At 42.3% G+C, this 17,206-nt stretch overlaps 1 protein-coding gene across 2 annotated transcripts in view; it reads right to left on the reverse strand.

Annotated features, from left to right (window-relative positions):
- The window catches only part of Fshr (follicle stimulating hormone receptor), a 173,920-nt gene that overhangs the window by 1,791 nt on the left and 154,923 nt on the right, over positions 1-17,206 (reverse strand). For both annotated transcript variants that reach the window (XM_021218039.1, XM_021218040.1), the window contains 3 exons: positions 15,285-15,353; positions 15,101-15,175; positions 3,052-3,237 (listed from right to left, as the gene is read on the reverse strand). In XM_021218039.1, the coding sequence (XP_021073698.1) occupies positions 3,052-3,237; positions 15,101-15,175; positions 15,285-15,353 (330 nt within the window). The remainder of the gene's footprint in view (positions 1-3,051; positions 3,238-15,100; positions 15,176-15,284; positions 15,354-17,206) is intronic.

Raw genomic sequence — 17,206 nt, forward strand, 5'->3', positions numbered from 1 at the left:
AGAGAGAGAGAGACAGAGAGACAGAGAGAGAGAGAGACAGAGAGAGGAGACAGAGACAGAGAGACAGAGAGAAACAGAGAGAGTGACAAAGAGAGAAGGGGCAAGCAACCCCTTTTATAGTGCCAGGCCTACCTGGTTGTTGCCAGGTAACTGTGGGGAGGAGCATACCTGGCTGTTGCCAGTTAATTGTGAGGGTGGAGTCCAGACAGAATACCAACAATCAACATCCTGGTTACAGAGTGGCAAATGCATTACATCTTTGTGCAGAGTAGAAATAAGAGTTTCTTCCTGAGATTTTTTTTTTTTCAACATCTTGTCTGCTCTTGAGGCTGACTCATGGGTTAATGCTGTTTACTGTAAATGAACAGAACAGTGTGTGTGTGTGTGTGTGTGTGTGTGTGTGTGTGTGTGTGTGTGTATTCCTAGAGTGGGATGGCCCATGGGGGAAACCATCTGGCCACAACCTGAGTGTGGGGAGGAAGGCGCCTGGGACTAGCTAACCCTTGCTGTTAGTGTAAATAATTTACAGACATGATATTATCTCTACTCCTTTCCTTCCCCCATCTCCATTCAGATACCTTCTAGCTTGCCCAAGAGAACACATTCTTATTTCTCTAATCACTGGGCAATTATATTTTCTGACATGCATGAAAGCTTATTTGCTAGTTTTGTCTTCTCTAACCAGAGTATCGGAGTCTGTAGTTAATTACCAGGCAACCTCATCCTTTGGCTCTTTGGCTGTAGGCCATTGAGAGGCCAGCTAATTTTCCCGAGATGCTACCAGGATCTTGGGCTTTATCATTTCATTTCCCAGAGGTGGCAACAGGTCACAGGTATTTGTTTGCCCTGCAAAGTGAGCCTCGTTCTCTCACATAAAATAGTTCCCTAGTTGGCAGCCCCAGAGCAAATGCAAGTTTTAAAGGGTCCTAGTTTGTTCTCAGGTTGTCAGATCCCCTGGGAGCCACTGAATCTTCTCAGGGCACTTTCCTGTCTCCCCCACCCCATTTAAGCTTAAATATATGAGAGACCTTGCCAGCAGATAGAGGGACATGTAAAAAGAACTGAATGAAGCCCAGATGGTAAATATTCAACCTGTGAGTGTATGGGTAAATATTCTAGGACTTTGCATGTGGACAGAAGTGAAACTTCTGTTGTAATGTGAAGGTTTAACCAGTGTGACCTTTTCACACAGGGAGAAGTTTTGATGGAAAAAAGAAATCAAATATATCTTTACTTTTCCTTCCGTTTCTGCTCAAGGGGAAAGTTCACAGCAATATTAAATGGCAGCATTTTCTCAAACTTATCACAGTCTCGGACAGCAGGGAAGTAGGAAAGAGCATTAAAGTCCCTTGGAAGCCCCAGAAGAAGAGGCAGGCAGTGGTGGGAGGAGCAGCCTTTGTTTAATTCTAAAGGAAGAGAGAGAGAGAGAGAGAGAGAGAGAGAGAGAGAGAGAGAGAGAGAGAGAGAGAGAGAGACCAGTGTCACAGACTGAGCTTTCCTGCTATCCCGTGAGAAGGGGCTTTATGGAGAACCCTGTGCTCTCTTCTCTCACCAGTGAGAGATGAACTAAATGTCCAGAAGCCATTTCCTCTTGACCCTAGAGATTCTGTTCTTATTTTCTTTCTGGAGTATCATAGTCTATTTTTGAAACTCGTAAGACTTCTCAAATCCTCCACAGCTATCCTAGTGAGGACAGCATAACTGAAAGTGGCTGGAGCCGGAATCCAGGAAACCAGTGAGTTTAGTCAATGAACTAAAGTGACATAAGTGGCAGGACAGGTGTAGAGGGGTCCCAGAGGGCCATCCCATGGTACTTAGATCGAATCCTGTCTCTGGGTTAATTGCAGCCTAACACCATGGGGGCAGAAAGTAAGTTCTCTGATGCTTGCAGACTGCTGTCTGACTCGGTGTCGAGAGAGAAATGAGAGAAAAATTTCCCCAACCTTAGGTTACTGGCTTGTGTGGAGAAGATTCTGGTCCCTTGCGTGACTGCCAACCTACTGACTAGTGAGGTTTCATTTTCTTGAAACGTAAGTCACCCATAGACACAAGGTACTTACGTTCCTTGAAATAACAGCTGAAAAGAAAGCTGGGGAAAATAAGTGTTGGCAAGCCTGAAGTTCAGTAAGGAGTGGCGAGTGAGCATAGTGACAGTTTAAACGTGGAGCTCCAGCCATTGATGAGCAGATGCTAGGGAGGAGGCACCACAAAGAACCTCTGAGCTAGAGCTCTGGAAGAAAGCAGAGCCTACACTTTGAAGCTTCATTTGGTCCACGTTGATTCAGTTATTCAGTAACTCCTTAGTTTCTGCCTTTGTTATAAGAAAATAATGATAATGATTAACTTCTGCAATGTTATCAATAAAGATAAAATTGTGACAGTGCGTGGCATGGGGTGCTCTGCTCTGTCAGTGGCATGAAGGCCAGCTGATGGTGGGCACTGAGTTCTTGTTGGAGACTAGGCCCAGGAGCATGTGTCATAGTCCATTGGCTTAAAATTCAGTTGTAAGGAAATGAACTAAATATAAGAAAACTTAAAGAACAAAAGAGAAACAAAATAAATTAATCTGAGTGTAGAAAATATCTGACTGAAAGAGAATTAAGGGGCATAGTAACCTCAGCTCTTCTGCAGGGGTCCAGGGGAGCCATTAACCCACACCTCATGGTATGATGGGGATTATACTCATATTGTGGGCATTGTTTTCCAATGAGGACCAGGAGAATAATTTCATCAGGCAGCTTAGACGATAAATCTTTTTTTTTTTTATCAAATTCTCTTCATATGCTACTTATTGAAATGACATCATTTTAGGAAGAAATCCTGCTATTATCTTCTAAACGGCACAGTTATTTTGGGTTTGTTTATGTGTGTAAATCTCTTGAGTGGAAAAAACCCAAGCCCCTTCCACAGAACTGTCCCTTTGATCCAGAGCACGTCTTAGGCCCTCAGTGAGGAGCTCTTTGTGTATGTGGGTTTTCTTCATGTCACCATGAACCCATTCTACACTGTGTAAAGGCCTAAGCCACATGGAGATGGACATAGAATACTCACGTTTGCCGCCTCCAGTTTGCAAAGGCACAGCAGTGACTGGGGTAGGTAAGGCTGGCCTCAATGAGCATGACAAACTTGTCCAGACTAGGGAGCTTCTTCAAGCGGTATGTTGACCTGGCCCTCAACTTCTTCAGATTTTCTAAGCCACGGTTGGGCAGCGAATAGACCTTTGTCCTTGAGATGTCTCTATAAGGAGAAAAGGAAAAAATACCATGATCATCTTGGGTAGGACATTTTCAGCTTCTGGCTAATGGACAAAAATAGCAGACATTCTAGTAAGGTGAATTTCTTACATGGCTGAGAAGGGAGACAGCGCAATTTCACAGCTCATACAGACCAGGTCAATATTCAGCTTAGATGTTTGGCTTGCATAGGAAATACTGGTTCTACTGGTCCTGACGAGAGGAGTTAGCTTGTTGGCTGCCTCTAAAACTGGATAAGCTTGAGTTCTGGTTGGTTTGGGCTTAATCCTTGCTGGTGAGCAATAAAATCAGCCATCTCTCTTCTGTAGTTGATTTGTGCCTGAGGTTGAAACCATTTTCTGCCACTCTGAGGCTAGCTATAAAAATATCTCTAACGAACTGTGGTGGTTTCTGTGGCCTGAATCACAGAAAATGATGAGAAGGGAACATGACACACACGGAAGAGGAATCTGGCAGGCCATAGAGGCAGCCTTCACTGGAAGTCCAGGTGGCAGGTAAATAGGGAATATGAGCTTGGTTTTCATGAAGACTTACCTGCATATATAGCCTGCTCCTGTGCCTGTTAGATCTGTAACCTTGGTCAGACTACATGTTTTCTATGACTCAATTTCTTCAGGTACAAAGTGAGAGGATAGAAATCATATCTATCCACAATCGAGGACTATCTAGATGATTAATGCCTGGCAGTTATCAGGAGGAAACATCCCACTCAATCATGTATCTGCACACATTCACAAAGGTAGCTTTGTAAGAGTGTCTCTCCTTGGGGGAGGCAGCAGAGGCCTGGTAGGAGCTGGTACAATGGTTCCTGTTCCTAGAAGCCTCTGAATGTCACCCTTCCTGGCTGCCACGCTAGTGATGGAGGTGTACTGCTGGTGTCAACACTGGAAGCCATGACTTTCAAAGCTGAGGTTCATGGCAAGAGCAAGGAGATTGAACATCACCATCTTAGCCCTCTAGAGACTTTGGCTTAGTTATGAGTAGGTGTTCCGGATGTAGGTGGTGACAAGTAATGGCTTGGATGGTTCCCTTGGATACCAAAGGCACCCTTGGATAGACTTGAAGAAGTGTGTTTCACTGTTGACATTCTCTGTAGGTCAAAGCAGTAGACACTCAAAGCTATGAAACTCAGAGTGTGAATATATCATTGCTGCCCCATATGTTCTCACAGCCTGGTGAAAATTACATTCTCAAAGTCTCCTCCACATCTCCTTGCCATTCTCTTGTTCAAAATTTATCATAGCTTTCTATTGTCCAGTGGAACTTCCTTAACTTGTCACCTCTCTTTCCCAGCCAAACTTATATTGCTTGTCTGTATACGATGTCAGTAGTTCCATATGCCACCAATCTGCCTCCTCATCCTTACAGAAACAATGCTTACCAAGGCCACCTCTGGGTTCCCATCATCTTGACTTCATAATTGTCCTGTGAATGTGAAGCACTTTTCCCCCTGAAATGTTCCATCTGAGCACCCTATTCTCTTTGATTTCTTCAGGCATCTACTTTAATTTCCTTCTGATTTTTAAATTTTATTTTATTTTTCTTCTACCTCTCATTTAGACACTGGTATTTATTCAAACAAACACCCATTCCTTTAGTTTCACACTATCGGCTATGTGGCTATGGCTTCCAAATGTGTATGTTAGTTCAGAACTTCAGCAAGATACTGCATTCTCCATTGGATCCCACGATTTTGATGACCAGCATGAGCATCAAAACTGGACTTACTTTTCTTGCAAGCATGCTCCTCCTTTTAGTTCCAATTTCAGCATGTTTCTCCTATATTGTTCCCGTTATTCAAGAAAGAAACCTGGGAGTTACTCTTTCCTCCTCTTCACTTGGACATAAATCTATCATCTCTACTGCCCTTCAGGATTTTTTTTTTTTACTTTAGTGAGGGCTCAGAGTCTCGCTATGGACAGATAAAATGGACCCACAATGCGTCCCCCGACCATGACTCCAATGCAATCTTCCCACCATAACCAGAGTAAAAGTTTTAGAGTGCTAATCACACTGTGATCTCAAATTCTCCAACAAGTTTCCTTGATTCTTATGATAAAAGACAAATCCTTGGTATAGTATGTCTGTCCTCTGCTTGGTTTATATTGTATCTTTTCCATACCCTTATCTGTGCTGCACTTTGCATTTCAGGAGGGCTGAACCCTGCCAGGCCTGGTTTTTTATGCATCCCCTTGTTAACAGTGTCAGTGGGAGGCTTCTGGGATGGCAAGAGAGCATCCCCTTCTTCTGCTTCCTGTCTTGGGTAGCATCTGAATCTTTTCTGAGATTCCAGATGCTTCTAAGTAGATCTGTTGAGGATCTTGCTTCTTTAGTTCTCTCTAGTTCCTTGGCTGCAGGAAGGCCACTTGTATTTGCTCTTTAAGTCCTGGGGTTAGAAGTGCTATCTACCACTGATGATCTCCAGGCTGTTGATCCCTGATTAAATAGTCAGGTAGACTGACATTTTCAAAACCAGTAATTGCCTGTAGGTAGCACTTAACTGTGTTATACTCTCCCTTTTGGCAATTAAATCAAATTTGCTCATTCTAATTTAAATCCTCTATACTTACTGATCCCCCCACCACAATTCTATTATTACTGAGAGAAATACACCACAGCCTCCTGTCGTGATACTGCATTTAAATATTTCTTGTTGTGTTAATTCTTGCTTTATGTAGTCTTGGTTATTTTTAGGCCTCTATAAATTTAGAGTCATTTTTTCTCATAATTTTCTCCATCTCTACTAATATCTGCCTCTTAACTGACTCTAGTATTTTTCAGTTCCTCCTGATTGTCTCTTGTTAAGACTCTCCCCACCCCACCATGGGACTGAATACCTACAGTGTTCTGTTCTGTCTTCTCTTATTCTCGATGAACTTGGCAAGCCTTGTGATTGAAACACAGTTTATATTCTAGCTACTTCTCTGAAACCCATACTCTAAGTTCAGCCACCTCAGCACAGTCCCTGCTTGCATAATCAGCAGGTCAAGGTTTCAATGCTAAAAATTAAGCTTTTGATTTTAAAAAGAAAAATCTGCTTCACATGAAGCAGGTTGGGTGTTTCAACTTGTCATAAACAAATTTATATGGCATCCTTGACTCCTGTCTTTTGGATTTCATATCCAAACTTAAAGAAACATCCTATATATACAGAATTTAATTATTAATGTTTCCCACTCATTGCTGTTCCTATAGAGAGCAGGTTCAGATGATCCAAGGTACACTTTCTTTTATCCTTGTCCTGTCCTTGTCCTTGTCCCCTCCTCTCCCCTCCCCTCCCCTCCCTTCCTCTCCCCTCCTCTTTTGTTCCCCCTTCAAGTCAGGGTTTCTCTGTGTTATAGCCCTTGGCTGACCCAGAACTTACTTTCTAGACCAGGCTGTCTTCAAACTCATAGAAATTTGCCTGTCTTTGCCTCCTGCGTGCCAAGATTAAAGGCATGTGACACCACACCCGGATTGCAGCATGTTTTCTAGTATTTGTCTTTGAATTATAATTTCTCAGATCTGGGTGTCCAGTAGATGTAAGTCTCGCACCTAAACTATCGCCCCTTGGAGAGCCATCACTCTGCTGCTAAATAAGTCAGCTATGCTCATTATTTGCCTGCTCCTTATTGTCCTACTTGTTTTGGAGCTTTCCAAATTCTCTGCTCGGCAAGACCTTTCTGCTATTTTCTTCTTTTTCTTTAGTCTTCTTTTGGCCAGCTCTACTATTAACATAGATGTTCTATTCTCTGTGAACTAGGTCCCATTCCCCTCTCCTTTGGGATCCTTTTTTTTTTTTCTCTCAAATGTGGAAGATTTCACAGGCACTTATTCTTTATGTTAAAAGATCTGTCCATGGAATGACATGGAAGCATTGAAGTTGATCAGGAGCCATTTAAAACAATGGTACTAGTTATTTGTCAAGAACATTTCTCCAAAGCAAGCAATATAAAACTGAAAGCTAGTTTTTTTCTTAGTTATATCTTTCCACTTGAATTTGGAATATGTATGTAATTCATATTAATAAACTTCTACATTCCATAGAATACTATCCTGTTATCTAACATCACCAATGATAGATTGAAGATTCTATTAACCATTTATTTGCCATGCCCTTTAATATGGGATGAATTCTGAAGTTTTGAAGTGACAGAATACATAAGTGTTGCTAGTTGAGTTCTGGACACAGGTTTTAAGAGCATTAATGGCTTCTGAATTGGTTTTGTAGAGGTCTGGGCTGCCATGGAAGCCATGAACATCTACTGGCAATACACAATGTGTCTAACCTTTAGATGTTGTCATATGGCACTGTAGCCTACAAAGTTCATGTGCCAAAACTTGTACAACTAAGCTATCAAAAAAGTCACCCAAAACTCCCATGTTTGAATTAAGTTTATATACATTTCTGTCAGCAAGAATAAAGACAAGTTATGTCTTGTTCAATGTTGTTTGAGACATAACTATACTAATATTCCATTTTTATCCTGTTCTATCAAACACACACACACACACACACACACACACACACACACACACACACAAAGATTTTCCCAGATAGCTTAGAAGTATGACATTTGATTTTACAATTTCTTTATAAAAATGCTTTTCACTCCTACATGGTGAAAACATATGGAGTGTAATAAATAAACATTAGTTATTCACATTCTTATGAATATAATTGCTTGTAACTCAACTGGTTAATTTTTACCTGTTAATTTTGGACTAAGCAACACCCACAGTGCTGGAAGGCATTGCTTCTGAGTATCTGGGGATTTCCATAAGATTGTACTTGAATCAGTAGAGTTTGGGGAATATTTGCCTTTAATCAATGTGGGTGGGTTTCATCCAGTCAGAAGACAAATTCATACTGCCTCTCACTTCTGGAGCTAGTATCTTTCTTTTCCTGCTCCTCATATAACAAAAGTCCAGGGTCAGCAGCCTTAGGTCTTGCCCCAGTAACTCCCTGTTCTCTCTGACATTGGGCTGAGGATTTGAACTTGGACTATGCCATACTGTCAGATTCCCTGGCTCTTGCTGCTGTAGATAGCCTAGAGAGCACCTCTCAGCTGTCACCTCCACATGAACTGACTACCCTGATGGGTCTCGTTTCATGCATCTGTACGTGTCACTTTGTTATAGGTTATACGTCTCTGGAGAATCGTGATTAATGCAATAATTATGTGGTTAGCAACATTTTAGCTAGTATTTCAGATATTCCCAGAGTACACAGTGAAACACAGTGAGGGCTATGATGAACAATCATATTTTAAGGAACACAGGGAACTATGGGATGGGATTAAAACTCCAAGCTTTGAAAACCAGACAGAAATTTAGAATTTATACAAGACAGAGAAATAACTCATTGAGATCTATAGTTTTCTAGTCTTGAGAACTTAGTGTTGAATCCATATATATAGTACACACACACACACACACACACACACACACACGCACACACACACACTATATGTAAGGATTAAACAAATTGAACACCAAATGAACTGGAAACAAAAGAGACTGAAGATGAATGGACATGGTATGGTGACTACAAATTTGCCTTTGTTTATAAAATCTATTCATGCTGTCACTTGACTGGTCACAAGTCACCATGCTGTCCAGTATAGTGGACCCTGCCTGTAACCTCAGTAACAGCGTGGCTGAATCAGGAGCACTCCTGGAATTTCCAGGGTAGCCTGAATTATACAGTGAGTTTCAAGCCAGCCTAAGCTACAGGGTAAGGCATGTTTCAAAACCCCAAGCCTAAACCTAAACCAAAGTCACAGTGTTTCAATCAGCAAGCTGTTCTGTTACCAAAAGTCTATGTTGAGAGGGGTATGGACAGACTAAAGTGGTCACCTCCTTTAGCTAGGCAAGACGTTCAGAAGAAAGAGGGGCTCATCAATACACTCATAAAACCTTCAACCAAAATTTATCTTGTCTACAAGATGTGCAGGGATCATGTTGGAGCAGAGACTGAGGGAACAGCCAACCAGTGCCTGCCCCAACTTGAGACCCATCCCAAGTGAGAGAGCCAACTAACTCCTGACACTATTAAGGATACTCAGCTATGCTTGCAGACAGAAACCAAGCATAGCTGTCTCCTAGAGGCTTCGTCCAGTAGTGGATGGAGGCAGATGAAGAGACTCATAGCCAAACATCAGGTGGAGTTCGGGGAGTCTTGTGGAAGTGTGGGAGATAGAATTAAGCAAGCCAGAGGGGGCCAAGAACACCACAGGAAGACCTACAGAGTCAACTAATCTGGGCTCATGGCAGCTCACAGAGACTGGGCCACCAGCCAGGGAGGATGCAGGGACTGGACCTAGGCCCTTTACACATTTGTAGCAAATCTGCAGCTTGGTTATCATGTGGGTCCCCTGACAAGTGGAAAAGAGAATTTCTTGGTTTCCATTTTCTGCCATTGAATCCTCTCCTCCTACCTGGTTGAGGATGAGGTAGGTGAGGATGTGCCTAGCCCTGCTGAGACTAGATGTCCCAGGAGAAGTGGTACCCAAGGTGGGCAGGCTCCCCTTCTCTGAGGAGAAGGGGAGGGGGCAATGGAGGGAAGAGTTTGTAGTGGTAGGACTTGGAGGAGGTGGGTAGCTGTGATTAGGCTGTAAAGTGAATAAAAATAAGTAAATTATTGAGACAAAAAGAAAATTCCCAACATGGTTATCGCACAAGCAGGCAGCATTGCAACTACTGCAGAGCAGGCACTGTTTTTTTTTTTTTTTTAAGTTTCTCTGCTCCTTATACCTATCCCCAGGCTAGACTCACAGTGGCAGATCTACTACTCAATCCTTAGTGGGTACCTGAGAATGTTCAATTTTGACCTCATTCCCAGTGGCCAGAGAGGTGGCAGGGATGTGGGGCTGATTTGTCTAATCCTTGTCTTCTAGCCTGGTCAGGTCGAATGGTTGCAGTTTTTCATATTAAATGTAATTTTGACTAGTATTACGGCACATGCTGTATTTTGGCAATGAACAGTTTTGAAACTTTAGACCATTAAAATTACTAACAGAGCGACCTCAGGCTGATGGCTGGGTCCCAGAGACTTAGTAATCCTAAATTGTTTCAGCCTTGTTAGGATTCTTGGTACTGAGTTGCAGACTGGCAAGGGAGATAGCAGTCAGAAATGACACCAATACAGGAGAGACAGGAGTTAAATAGTGCTCCATGCCCCTTTAATAAAGTCTGTGATAGCAACTGCCGCAAATTTGATTTGAACCATTTCTATTTTTCCCAGCAAAGATATTATTGCAGGTCAATCATTTCTATAAATGAGAGCTCAGTTCTGGTGTATTCTACATTGACAGATGGCTAGAAGACCTCTCTTTCATGATCCCAGGCGGGATAAAAGGGCAATTTACTATCTATAGGACTGTGGGTACACTGGTAATGGAAGAGAATCATTCTTATACAAATAACTCAGTGTTTGAATCTGAACTATCAGGTGAATCTGAGCTATAGCCAAATCAATTTGATAAACCATCAGAATATGATTGTACTGGCTCCAGCCTGCAAAAGCAATACATTACATTTTCCCCACAGGAAACTCTTTCTCAAGGAAACAGCAATGGCTTGATTGCCTAAAAAAAAAAGCCCAGCTCCGTGAGTTCATAACATCAGGTGAAAACTTAGATGGCTGCTCATGCTCAAGGTCAAGAGTCTTAAGGGGAACTGAGGATGCTGTGCCTGAAACGTGATGAAGCTTGTCTGCACGCCCGTGGCTTCCTACATCCTTTCTTCTTTGTAGCCGAACAGCTTAGACTTGTGTGTTCAGAGGCTCACTGTTCTTCATGTAGCTAGATTTCTCACCTTCAGGAAAAAACAGCCATCAGTTTGAGTAAGTGCTCCCAATTCCTTTAGAAGCTTTTATGCTAATCTGCTAGAGACAAAGGAAAAGGAAGACACACAACAGCGGATGCTGTAGAGGCGGAGCAAGGCCGCACTCAATGCTGACTGGAGAGCAGGATGATAAAGCAGCTTCTGGGTCTTAGCAGCATCAGCACCACTGGGGTACAATGTTAAACATGCCAGTTCTTAAGCCCTGGCCCTAGGATTTGGAATCATCCCTCCCCGACTTTTGAGGCGGGGTCTTATGTGACTCAGGACGGCTTCCAACTTGATATGCAGCCAATGAACTTGAACTTCTGGGTCCTCTTGCCTCTACTTCTTGCCTTTAGTTCAGCAATTACACGTGTGTGCCACCATGCCCGATTTCATAGGAGGCTGGGGATCAAACCCAGGGTTTTGCACGTGGTACAAAAGCACTCTATTAACTAGCGTATGCCAGAGTCAAGGAGTCAAGAGTTCTTAGTCTGAGAATTAGCAATCTCTAGTTTAAAAAGCCTCCATATTCTTGTAATGTGCACTCATACTTAGAAACCCTGCTGCAGCTCAGTCAAAAACCACTCACAGTGAGATGCCTCACAGCTGTGTTCTCAGAGAAGGTCGGCCCTAGGCTCCTTCTGAGGGTCAACCACACGCAATGACTGCTTATGTAGAGACATGCTTATTTGACTTATTTAAATATTATTTAAGGACCCTTCTTGATTCTAGGGCTCTCTATGGGATCCACTGACCTGTTACAAATGCTTTGCCATCCAGTTACCCACTCAGCCAGATTGGGATTCCACTGACGATTTTTCATATACCCAGAGAGCTTGCTGTAGTGGACCTCCTGACTTGAGAAGCCTGTAGCACTCTTTTTTTTTTTTTTTTTATGGGGGTGTGTGTGAGAATTTGGGATCTGACCCAAGACCTAGCTAAACCTGTGGTTTGAGCGGCAACTGCTGTGTTGTGGGCTGTTTGAGCACGACCCTGTTTCTTCTCTCCTATTTAAAGCACTGGAGGAATGTGGTCACCCAAACAACCCACTGGGCCACTGCGGCACAACATTGCAGAAGTAGAAAATGAGCTAGATAGGCCATCATCTGCATCATCCCAGTTGTCGAGGAGAGAGGCGTGAAGGACATTTAGAATGACCCCACAGTCGCAGAAGGGGAGGCTGGGGTATAATGTGATAACTTGTCCTTGAAGTGGCAGAAGATTTGCAGTTACAACTGGGACTTCAGCCAGGTTCTTGCACACGTATCCTGATACACTGACACGGAAAGGCAAGGGATAGATGGGATATTATTCCTGCTTAACACCATTTGAAAGTACCTTTTGAGACAAGACTTAAGCTTAGGAAGTTCTCAGGCTTACTATATAACTGACCTAAGGCCAGCTGCAGCTCATGAAAACCCCCCTGTGTCTGCCTCCAGAGTCCAGGGTTTATCAGAGTGTCGTGCCACACCAGACTTCACTACCATTTTGAGTCCATTAGAGTGTTTCTTAATTCTGCTGGATTTCTACAAAGTTTGTTTTCCTAATTCTGTGTACATATGTTCCAGTAACAGAAGGGATGACAACACAGTCCTATAAAGGGCAGGACCCTGCAGAATTGCTTCCGCTGACTATCTCTCCTGCTTACATTCATAGCAGGGATTGGTGGGAGATTTGTACTTTGTGGTCTCTGTTCGCATTCTGAGGAGACACATTGTCAGTGTCCGGCCTAGATCCTGCTTATGCAACCTCAGGACGTGATCACCTGAGCCATGTGTCTGTGTCAGTGACCTGTGATCCTAGGATGGGAGGGTGATGGTCAGAATTATTTTCCCATTAACTTCAGTTTGCTACCAGTTGTTGGGGGGCTGATGACTAACTTGCAGATGTCTTAGTAGATGTATTCATGGTGGAAACACACACATAGGAATGTGAAGTATCAAGACTGGTTTATACCTCAAACTGTGTTGTTTATAGCTATAGTATGACCTTCAGTGGGCCACTTTCCTCCTCTGGTCCTGGATGCCTCAGTTTGATAATGAGCCAGCTGTGGGTCATATCTGATGCAACATTTTCAGGAGCATACAATAGGTTATGACTCTGCATATCCAGCAGGTTGCATACTGAATGCTTATCCCACCACTGACATGTTCTCCCAAGAACAGAAAGCAGTGCCCACATAGAACATCCAAAGCACTCAGGACTTGTAGCTAGGTGACATGGATGAACTTCTACCCATTCACAAAGCATCAGAAGTACTTTGTCAAAGTCTGCTTGCTTTCTAAGAACTCTCAGAACAGAATACATTAAGCATTATGGGTTCTAAATACTCCATGTACTTGAACACTTGGACTATGTTTCTGGTACTCTTCCATGTCCTACATTGCACTGCAAACCAAACATCGTAATCTGATATATTAAGCTATATGATTATTACCTGATTACCCTTTCATAAGATATATCATCCTTGGGATGAAAAACTTCTTCTGGTTTCCTGCACTATATGGTAATGCTTTCTTAAATACAAGTAGAAGTTACACATCCATCCATACATGTGCATATGGACATTTCTGTGGGTATATGCCTTTAAGCCTCAGACTGTAACAAGTAGATACCACTGGTTTTCCTGCCCTTTAAATAAGGAAGCTGAGTCTTAAGACAGGGAAAGGACTGAGTTTAAACCATGGTTGTCTGCCCTAACAGCTTGGCTTTAAGCCAGTGCTTCCTCTTGTTTCTCATGTTGTCATTGCATCTCTGGCACTTGGGATTGATGTTTGAACTTAGGATGATAAATCTATCTTAACACATACTTTCCTTTATTTAAAGGGTAGAGCCTACTTCAGAATTACAGTGTACCCCTTATCATCAATAAGAAACATTTACGGAGTTACTGTCCTGCCACACTTGATTTTGAAATTACGAAAAAATTTTTCTCAGAAGAGAATGCAGGCCATTTGTGAATGTGAAAGTGATATTGGTCCATGGTAGGGAGGCAGGTAAATGACTATGCATGGAAGCCTATGGTGACTGGTAAATAAGATGACAGGAGTGTGGCCACCAAATGTCTGCATTGAACTTAGATGGGGTGGGGGGAAGCCTTAGGTGTGGTATACGTATAGTTATTTGTTTGCCAGCCTTCCTGCACATCTTTTCTTCCCTTTATGTGCCTTTGTTCTTGAAGAACATTCTTGAGTTACTTCAGTGGATCTTCCTTAGAGTCCAGGAAAGCACATTAAAAACAACCTTGGATAACTGTGATATAGTGTCCTTCTCTACTCAATATCACAAAGACAATGGCAGTCACGGGGGAAGTCACTGATGGCCTGGGTTTTAGGGAGACTTGGAGGGAACAAGGGACTTAGGAGATCATCTACAAAATGAGGCATAGATAAGAAGAGGGGCAAAGCCACTTTTGAAGAAAGTTGGGAGTGTGGAAGAGCTAGTGGGGTAAGAAGTTCTGACACAGGGAGTGAGGCACCGATGCGTCCCACTGGCTCTGGAAAGAGGATCCAGAAATAATGTGTATATGCATCTCACTGCACTGAGTGGATATGTGTATGTATCCTGGTTACTGAGGTTTGGAAGGAGAATCAAGCTTTCCCTGTCAAGGAGGAGACATATAGCAGAGTGCCTGACTTTAGCATGAGTCCCACCACTTATTTTGAAATCCCTTCTATACAACTTACATTGTGTTTCAGTGAGTTTTTTAATTCCTCTAGTTTTTCTTTCTTCAAAATGACAATGATAGCTCTTATCCCAGAGGGCTTTATAAGGATTAATTAAGAATACATTTTTAACTTCTTAGAACATTTTCTGAGATTCAGGACATGCTCATTACATGTTATTGTCACCAGTGTATAGAAAGTCATACTGTACATCAACCCTAAATTGTCCCCACAAATCTTTGTAGGTATCAACAAATCACAATTGACCTTGTTTGACTCCCCTATCTTGTAAGTTTCTTCAAGGTGGAGAAAGTTGACTTCTAGCTCATATAAGCTGAGCTCTTCTGCATGGAAACAGACGAAGTTACTCACAAAATGACTGGCCCAGAGGCTCCATGGAAAACATCATCAGGCAATTCTTCCAAATTATTGTTATCGCTTAGATTCCTGGGGATGGAATTGGGGAAAGAATAAGAAAAAGAAAGCCACATAAATATCCCTGTTGTAAGAGCCATTTCCCTCTAAATGGCCTGGGAGAGCAGTCAGGACTACTTACAGTTCATCTAGCTGGGTTCCGTTGAATGCACAGTTGTGTATTTCTTGAATCCCATTCTTATTCAGCCATCTGAAATAAAAGCCCATTAAAAACTTAATAATGTCAGATGCAGACAATACAGAGGGTTTGTAATTGGAAGTACTGGAGCAGGGTCAGACAGCATAGTTCGTGGCATAAATAAGATGCAACCCTTAAGCTCAGGGATGAAATGGGTGGGCAAATGGTGCTGGTTTATCACTATGCAACCTTTTTGTAAGTTTTGAGTTTTGCATTATGTATGTATATTTTCTATTCCCAGGAATAACTTGGCTTCATGTAGAAGAATGAATAAATTAAATTTAGTTTTTTTAAAAAGGTACACTGTCTGGATTGTATACCTATAAGATCTTTGTACACTCCACCCACGTACAGAGAAAATTCTATAGGAAGATCAAAGATCTTACCTGACTTGAAGGATGGAAATCATAATTATTGAACACATATTTTTAAGACAGAGACATGATGATTTTGTTCACCTTTCTCTGAGGCTTTATGCTCTTCACCCATGCTCACTCACAGCAGCAGGACTAGCTGTCATCAAAGTGATCTAATTAAGTTGTCAGACAACCTGAACATCTCCAGTGACCCATGAGACCATGGTTTTTGGAGGTTTGTGGAAGTGGCTGTGGGTTATGGCAGAGAGGATGAGAAATCAATTACAGTGACTGTGGGCTATGGCAGGATGAGCTTGAGTGAGTGGCCACTGCTGAACTCTGGGAGGTGGGACTGATGTACTCAGTTGTGCTCATTTTACTAAGATGGCCAAGAAGCAGGCTTGCTTGGACAGGGGTACCTCGGGCCACCTTGGGCTATCAGTTATGCCCTGTTCTCCTCTTGAGTGGATTTTTAAATGAAACAACTTCACTGTCAGGAGAGGCAGCTCTGAGCCTCAGACTACCTGCTCTTTTGTGTGTAGGCAGTCTTCCTGCCAGGCTTGGCAGCTTACTAGCAGCCCCATTCCCAGAGCTGACATAGAAACTATGTGGCAACTCCAAATATTCCTTAGGCTGTGTAATCACAGGTATACAACTATGTGCCTTTCTATCCCCTCTTTCTGAAAGTCACAGAGCTAACAAACCTAGAAAGAATAAAAGTATATCTTTTCAAACATTATGCTTTTCCAAAAGGAGACTTCTCCTGACAAAGAAGTGACAGTGCACGCCACCTTTCAACCCAACCCCCATTCTCTACCACCACTACTGGAAATCTCTCTCCCAGCAACGTTTAGGCAATGGACATCATGTCCAGGGTGGTGGCAGTCTCTAGGGAAGCAGATTCTAACCTGTCTATCCATGGCTGTTGGACATAAACTACAAGTGTCAACAAAATTTCTCTACTTTATGGAGCAAGAGGCAAGATTAAAGATGTCATTTGATTTATTTATTTGACCCCATAAAATGAGGTCACAAATTTTATGGGACAAATACAAAATATAGTAGATAAGTAAAAAAAAAAAACTTTTATAATATATGTTAATTGTAGAAGCCACACTTAGTTAGAAGCTGAAGTTGGCTTATGCACTTTAGTTGCCTGATTCTGAATCTTTGCCCAGGACTCTGTAGGCCTGTATAGGGTCTACCTGCTTACCTATAGACTAGACAATCTTTACTGCACAAAATTGTCCCATGAAAAGACATTGCTATAATAGATAGACTGTAATAATTACTATATTCAAAGTAGCCCATTCGTTGTTCTTACAGTTTTCTTGATTAGCAGGTCACATCATACAGGAAGGGATGGCTAATTTTTATGTCAATAATGTATCATCGCACAGAATCAAATTATGCCAAAACCTTTCCCTTGGCTTCCTATTGGACTGTTGACCCTTTCCCTTGGCTTCCTATTGGACTGCTGACCCTTTCCCTTGGCTTCCTATTGGACTG

The sequence above is a fragment of the Mus pahari genome, chromosome 18 (assembly GCF_900095145.1).
Source record: "Mus pahari chromosome 18, PAHARI_EIJ_v1.1, whole genome shotgun sequence".
Classification (NCBI taxonomy): Eukaryota; Metazoa; Chordata; class Mammalia; order Rodentia; family Muridae; genus Mus; species Mus pahari.